Here is an 8170-nt window from a genome sequence, read left to right as displayed (position 1 = left end):
TGAAGAATTACTCCACACACAACCAACTGTGGACATTTCTTTGTGTTACGCTTTTGTTGCTGTGGTCACCAAAGCATTGAATTGCTAAGTAACTGGAAAATAATTCAAACTCTGGAGAAGGGATTATTACATATAGAAATACATAGGAGCTGTATTTGTTTGGTATGATCTTTTCAAAGAACAGCATTTTATTTATTGTTGGATTTAAGCACATACAGGATCTTTTGTTTTCCTCTTGAAGTGACTTGATGACAAAGGTTCTTCTATGGATACAGCTGTGTGATTAAGTCCCCATCAAGTACCACCTTGACATAGGGAAACAAGCCTTCTGTGTTCGGGACACTAAGTTGAGGAATGTCCTGCCAGAGGAGATAAGGGAAGCTGACACACTGTCATCTTCTACGTCACTTTTTAAAACTCACTATTTTAGACTTGTTTTTAATGGATTTTATGGTTTGCTGCTTGTTTTAATACTTCTCTTGGGTAATAACATGTTCTTAATGCCTGCCTATTGCCCTTTTTTATTGTTTGTAAAGTGCTTTGTAATTCATTTGGAAAAGGTATTATTTGTGACACCTCATTCAAAGGTTAGGGCCTCAAGGTGGACAGTTAAATCAATTGCCTCTAAAATGTATATTTAAGACTTTTATAGATCTGAATATGTACAAGTGTATAGTAGTTAACCTGGCCCTTGAGTATACCAACCCCTACATGAAATGACTCAAAACACAAAACTATCCCTTTACTGCCACTAGGTGTCGGCATTGTCAAAGTATTAGAGTACTACTGTATGTGGCAAATTCATTTTCCATCCCCACTTACACTCCCCTTTCAACATCTTCCATCACACGGTACAGACATCTTACCTTCAACATGCAAAAATCATGTTCAGGAGTCACACCACAACACAAAAATAATAAATTGTAGAAAAATGCTTTAATGCAAGAACCTTAATCTCATCCAGCATATTCAAACTTACAGTATGTCCGACCGTTAGAACATTACATGAAGCAACAGTAGGAAGAAGAAGGACCAATTATATAAAAAGAATGCAACCAATGAAAAAATAAAGTTTAGACCTCAGAAATTACAGTGTAGCTAGCTGCCAATAAGGAACCTACGTGTAAAGAAAAATCTATCACTACCAGGATGTAGTCCAATAACTATCTTCCATTTTACAGCATATTTAGAACTAGAACAAAGAAACAACAGCATGTAAAAGTCAGTTAAAGGTAAAGCTTATCTTTGGAGATGTAACTGTTTTCCAGATTATAAACAACTTAATTCTATCTTGCTTGCATCGTCTTCTTGTTCTTCTTCACCTCTTCGAGCTTCTTGTCCTGTTGGTGTTTAAATGTAACAAATTCATATCACTGTCGGATTATTTTTCTCTAAATTGACAATAAAGACAGCATGATGATACGCCATGATGAACTTACCTTTTCCTTGAATTTTTCAGTGAGAGCTGACTTCCATGCAGTGCGGTTCTCCTCGTATGTCTCCATCTTCTGGTGGAGTTTTTCCTGTGTGGTTTTCTTGAAGTTGCAGTTTTCCTCTATGGCTTTCTGCATGACCTCCTTCACGTGCTCTTGTTGCTCCGCCAAGTGTTTCAGCACCTCAGCGCCCTGACTCTGAGAAAACAGAACATTGGCAGTGAGTTAACCGAACTTAAACCCCTACCCTTAAAATCACTCATGGTTTACAGTTTTCTCACATCTATTCGTCTGAATTTTCTTTACTCCACACACTACCTTGCGTCTCTCTTCTGCCGCATCCAGTTTCTTTTTAATCTCATCCAGCGATGTTTCCTTCTTCCTCAGAGGGGATATAGGAAATTCCTTGGGATCTGTGTTGGAGGGCCCCAAGATGACCTCAAATGCGTGACCTGAGGCGCGCTTGTTCAGCTCCTTCACTTTGATTTCTGTAAAGCAGAATAGTGGTAAAGCTATGACAGATGTGTGAAAATTTTAAGATAAGATTGAAGGCTACAACCTCTGATATTTTAACATGATAATAATATCTGTGTTTGCCTCTTGATGAGTATTAGAAAATAATGATTTAAAAAGAAAATATTGTTGGGGCACCAGTTTGGCCTAAGTGGTTTAAAAGTAAACTTAAGACTGACCTTTTTAATCTGGATTTAACTTGTAGTAATTTCCTTTAAGCCCTGGACTGCATTATAACTTTTATGACAATTATTCAAACATCATTTTTATTTATTTTATTTTTATTCTATCTTCTTTTGAAAATTATTTTATTTTATTTATCTGGTATTTATTTGATTTCATTTTCATTTTTAAGTATTTACAATACACAGAGTCCCTTTCTACTTTTAAGAGATGTCTGAAGACTCAACTGTTCAGGTAACACTTCGGCACTTAACCTGACCCTTCTCCTCTTTTTCTTCAGGGGTAGAATGAATCAGAAGGTCTAAAACCCAGCTCTTGAACGATATTGTTAACTTGAATTATTTGTTATGGCTGTGGCTACATTATCTATAAAAATAAAATAAATTAAAAAACCTGGCACTTATTCTGGCAGAAATACGTCTTCTTATTCTTACTAAGGTTTTTCCCTCCAGTCTAAATTCTTCTTGTGTAGTACGTCGCTTTGGACAAAAGTGTCTGCTAAATTAAATTGTAGAATTGTAGAATTGTAGAAGTATTTTTTATCCCATTCCTTTATGTAATTTTAGTCTTGTATTATTTTATCTATTGCTGTCATTTTCTGTCTCTGTTCTTTTGTGAAGCACTTTGGGCTGCATGCTTGAATGTATGAAAGGTGCTATATAAATAAAAATGAGTTGAGTTAAGAGATAATAGACCTCCAAGCGGGCAGCTCAGGTTGGATTCCAACATGTTTGCCCTTTCCCCACTCTCTCTCTCCCATTTTCTTCCTCTATCCACTGTCCTGTGTTCTCCATCAAGGCTTGTTTATCAGCTTTATTTTGAAATCCTTAGATAATACTTCCATTGTAATTGTCTGTGTGAGGATAATTACATGAATCGAGATGGCCTCAAGCTACTTTTTCAGGGGTCACTGCTTCATTACAGGTCAGCAGAGAACAAAGACCCCTGTTGTGTGGCAGCGTTGTTTAAGAAAATAAAATCAAGACGATAAAACACCTTCTACTTTTTTTTCCATAAGTGCTGTTGTACAGATCAGTGTTACACCCTGCTACGCAGATCCCATCAAAGGATAATTGAATACATTATTTTTGTGTTGGTATACAGGTTTACATTGTATGAAGCCTTTAATTGGGATTGATCTCTGTTTTTCAAAATGAACTCAAATCGCAGTCTCATTCATTTACTTGCACAGTGAACACTTACCTCCACAGTTTTCCATTGTAGCAGAAATGATATCTTAATGGTACCACTGAAAGAGAACATGAATATAGAAATGAATTGTCAAAACGATACATGTTGTACAAACCTGGTGAACTTTAATTTCATTTTGGTCTGTTGTGAATTGTATCATATTAAAGAATGCAATGCTGCAGTTGGTGGACCATGTGGACTTGTGCTTCTGCAGCTAAGAGTGAGAGCTCATGTTATGATAGATTATTGCTCAAGCATGCATGAGTTAAAAAGAAGAAGAGTCAAGTTTTTTTCTTCTTCGGCCTTTAGAATTGAAATGCACATTTTGTGTACATAAAAAAGTGGATAAACATCTCTCATCATCTGTATACTTGCACAAATGTGGATGCAACCACTAACTTTCTCAGGGTAAGGTGTGCTCAGCTTTAGGTTCAGTATATAGTACACTTATATAATCTGATAGACTAGTGTGACATGTCATGACATGACAGGCAAAACTTCTTCTGCACCTCACTCAACCTGAAAAGTAGGGAAGCAACCTAAGATTGTAACTCATGACATTTCACACTTCTTAGCCTACTCATTAATATGATCTGGTATTTTCTATGTTATGTATGAGATGAAAAGTATTTTCATGTAACAAATACTGGAAAATAATTCAAACTCTGAAGAAGGGATTATTACATATAGAAATACATAGGAGCGGTATTTGTTTGGTATGATCTTTTCAAGGAACAGCATTTTATTTATTGTTGGATTTAAGCACATACAGGATCGTTTTTTTTCCTCTTGAAGTGAGCTGATGAAAAAGGTTCTTGTGATTAAGTCCCCATCAAGTACCACCTTAACATTGGGACACAAGCCTTCTGTGTTCGGGACACTAAGTTGAGGAATGTCCTGCCAGAGGAGATAAGGGAAGCTGACACACTGTCATCTTCTAAGTCACTTTTTAAAACTCACTATTTTAGACTTGTTTTTAATGGATTTTATGGTTTGCTGCTTGTTTTAATACTTCTCTTAGGCTCTATAAATAAAGGTGTTACTATTTGTGACACCTCACTCAAAGGTTAGGGCCTCAAGGTGTAACAAATAAGGACATAATGAATAAATTATGAAAAAAAAAATAAGATGGTTGTAATTTCAGGGCTATGCAACACAAAATGTTAAAAAGTTAGGCATTTTTTAAATCATATGGCTTACTAAAACAATATAAGATACATTATGTGATATATGTAAACAAAAACACTAATCAAATGTTGGTAAATTTTACTGGATCACAGTGTTCCAAAGTGGCACCAAATAAAGAGCTGTTTGTGAGCTCATTTAAAGTAAGGAGACACAATCTGTAGGCTTGCTGTGAAGAGCCTGTACACATAACAGGATGTGTTATTACCATAGGTTATTACAGAAAGGCGCGGGGGACGTGCAAAACAGCGCCGTTAGAACAACCACACAATAAACACGACGCTCAGAAACACCTATTGAAGAAATCCAAGGAGGTAAATAAAAATGCTGATATAGAGCAACTGGATTCTTGACACATGCACTTCAACTGAGTGGCTTTACTTACTAGTGTATTTGCATCTCCAGGTTTACATAATATCGCCTCAAGTCAAACCATTACAGCAGCAAAATTAGTGATAATCTTAGTTTATGACACAATGTTTGAATAAACTTAAATAGTGCAGCTTTTGGGAGAAAATTGCCGAGCTTTTTAAAATGAGCTGTAGTGTTATTACAAGTAGAACAGCGGTCATAACAACTAAGTTATTTATTTCACTTCTAGCAATGCTGAACACACTTCATCACGTTTCAATTCTTGTATTAATCGACCTTTAGCTCTTGTAAGACCTTGTATGAATAGTCTGAAAGCCTGTTTATACATTTGCATAAGTCTATTGTTCTCACCGTCAAGTGTTTGGGCTTGAAAGGCAGACACGAGCCGACTCCTTCTTCTTCTTCTTCTTCTTCTCCTGCTCTCTTCTCTTCTTTTCAGAAAACAACATCTGCACATTCGCGCGAAAACTCACATACCCTTAACGTCACCACAGATGTTCACAATCATTGGTCCAAATCCACCAATCACAGCTCGTGTCGAACCTGTGAGCGCCAGGAGCAGCAGACCAACAGAACTACAGTCATAAACAAAGGTAGCAATATGGCAACCCGTGGAACCACTGACTTTAAGCCCCGAAATGGGGCTGCACATATGGGCCACAGATAGCAGGAGAGATGTGTTAGATATCCATGATAGCATTTCTCCAAGTCAAAACTTAATGTTGCTTAAACGTGTTTATTTTTTTATTTTTTAAACTTTGTTTATTGATTTTCACAGAGAAAAACAATCACATCCAATATTATAGGTTGGTACACAGACAACAGACGAAATACAAAACAACAAATAACCCCCCACCCCATACATAGTCCCTCCAGATCCAAAACAGCGTTCAGAAACAGATGGGTGACATCACGGATACTAGGTCCATATTTTATACAGTCTATGCTCCAGATTAACTAAACAGAACTCTAAAAATGGAGAACATGAGACAAAAAGCAAGTACAATAAAAATAAAAATGAAAGCAATAATCTAAACCTAGTAAAACACACCATGCTCAGTCTAAAGACACACAGCAAGCTGAGCTCTCAACATGAGACAAGAAAGGGTCCCAGATTTTTTTAAAGATATGAGCTTTGCCACTCAGGGTCAGCCTAATCTTTTCAAGTTTAAGAAAATAAAGTACGCTCTTAATCCAGCTCGAATGGATAGGTGGGACAGAGGACTTCCAATTCAACAATATCAGCCTTCTGGCCAATAAACTCACAAAGGCTAACATGTCCTTGGCTGGAGAAAGAACAGATAGAGGAGGAGACACACCAAACAAAACAGTACAAGCATTAGGGACCAGTCTTACCCCAGTTACAATAGTCAACGTTCCAAATACCTCAGACCAGAACACATTTAGAGAGGGACAGCTCCAGAACATGTCAGTGTAATGTGCTGATGCATGTTGACATCGATGACACAAAGAAGATACCGTTTCAAATATCTTTGCTGGACTAGTTTTAGTGTAGTGAACTTGGTGTAAACTTAAACGTATTTATTAAGGTATCTGGAATGCTATCCTTACAAGTTGAAATTGTGTCAAAAGATACTTAAAACTTAATTTATCTTGGTCCAAATTCAGTGTAAAATATCTTTGATTACTTTAATGTTTGAGTGGCCGTTTTGCATTTGATAGCTGGCTTAGATATTAGTGACAGACATCTGTGATTTAATTCTGCCTGGCCAAAGTTAACATTTCAGGTATCCACAATGACAATGTTACTATCCATAACTGTCATTTCAGTTGTACATAACTTCCTTCTTTATGTCATGTTTGCTATTCATGTGTAAAGGGATTTCAGTGTAAGATATATAATATCAATCTCTTAACAAAAGTGAAAAATTACCCAGAATTGCAGAAGCAGTTTCTCCTATAGGAGGAAGAATTCTCTTGAAGAAAGATGGATGGATGGATTGATGTATATCTGACATTGAATTTTTCCCAGTCATAATGACAAATATGGATAATCTTTACCCTAAGTGTAAGACAGCCGTTCATTGTTCTATTGGTATCATCCTGCATGTTTTTGCATTTTGTTTTTGCATTTCACTGTCCTACAAAAGTACGTCTTCAAACATCTTTAACAAGAATCTTTTTACTTCACAGAATTTTCAGTGGATGCAACACTTGCTTTTGTCCTTGGAGTGAGCAATGAAAGTAAATTGATGGATAGGAGTGGAGTTGCCGTCCAGGCAACTGCGTCTCATGAATAGTAGAATAAAGATGCAGACATCAGCTGCAATTGCTGCCAGCCACAAGATCAACTTTGCCAGAACAAAAAGTCGAGGAAGGTTGTTTTACAGGGTCTTACTTCCAGTGTGAAAATTACTCGAATAAATTACACATATATATAAGACTGGAAAAGAGAAAAGAGGAATGATTCCTCAGGTTTTTTTTTCCTCAGCTAAAACTTTATCATAGTTCATGTAGACCAGGTTTTAACTGTTGGCGTACATGTGTGGAACCATGCATTGACAAACAATTAAAATACATTTTTCTTTTGCTCTTTTGGAGTCACAGATCCTGTCACTAAGTTGCATGTTTTGTATGTCATTGTGCTGACTTTGAGGTTATTGTGTTACCACCACTCTCCTTTACACTAGCTTTATATGTTGTACATTGGCTGTATTCATTGATGGATTATCTAGATCTGTTACTTAAACAGCCCAATGGATCTCGTTCATGCTACACAAATACACAAGGTTGCATATTGGGGCACACTGCATAAAATCACAGAGACTACAGTACTCCCTGCTTTAACAGACTATTGTTGTAGAGTGAACATGGTGAGTAAATGCTGCCACCTAGTGTTAGAATTAGGTATTAACCAGCAAATAAAAGCATGTAAGTATTCATAAATAAGCCCACCAGTCATAGAAAATATAAACCTCTAAATCTCAAAACCCCGCTCCACCTCAGAAAGCATCTCTTACCCAAACCTCTGTCACTTTTAGCTTTTGGAACTGCCAGTCTGCTGTAAATAAAGCTGAATTCATCAGTGCACATGTAAACACGGGCATTCTGATTTCAAGAAACTGGAATTTCAGTAAGCTCTCCCCACTGATCATAAACTGCTCTTTTCAATGACACCCTCTCCCATGGTTTCTCAAACCACTACTTTGCAGGTGATACCCAGTTCTTCTTGTCAGTTCCAACAGATGACACAACTGTCTCAGCTTGGATCGCGTCATGTCTTTCCAATATCTTAAAATGGATGAAGGAACATCGCCCTCAGCTCAACATGT

At 36.9% G+C, this 8170-nt stretch overlaps 1 protein-coding gene across 1 annotated transcript; it reads right to left on the bottom strand.

Annotated features, from left to right (window-relative positions):
• Positions 1-917: 917 nt before the first annotated feature.
• stmn1b (stathmin 1b) lies at positions 918-5469 on the bottom strand. The gene is made up of 5 exons (XM_034698716.1): positions 5229-5469; positions 3333-3378; positions 1752-1921; positions 1440-1631; positions 918-1340 (listed from the first exon to the last, which is right to left on the bottom strand). The coding sequence occupies exons 2-5, from the start codon at positions 3346-3348 to the stop codon at positions 1287-1289; spliced, it is 432 nt and encodes a 143-aa protein (XP_034554607.1). The 5' UTR covers positions 3349-3378; positions 5229-5469; the 3' UTR covers positions 918-1286.
• Between the last annotated feature and the right edge of the window lie 2701 nt (positions 5470-8170).

This window comes from Notolabrus celidotus, chromosome 12, assembly GCF_009762535.1.
Source record: "Notolabrus celidotus isolate fNotCel1 chromosome 12, fNotCel1.pri, whole genome shotgun sequence".
Lineage (NCBI taxonomy): Eukaryota > Metazoa > Chordata > Actinopteri > Labriformes > Labridae > Notolabrus > Notolabrus celidotus.
Note: the sequence above shows the minus strand (reverse complement) of the source record. Positions and strands in the feature narration are given on the sequence as shown.

Excerpts from the sequence above, each read along its gene's own strand:
- stmn1b (XM_034698716.1), bottom strand. Across the intron at positions 1,632-1,751 it reads CGGCAGAAGAGAGACGCAAG|AGTCAGGGCGCTGAGGTGCT; the intron begins GTAGTGTGTGGA and ends CTGTTTTCTCAG. Across the intron at positions 1,341-1,439 it reads CTGAAAAATTCAAGGAAAAG|GACAAGAAGCTCGAAGAGGT; the intron begins GTAAGTTCATCA and ends AAACACCAACAG.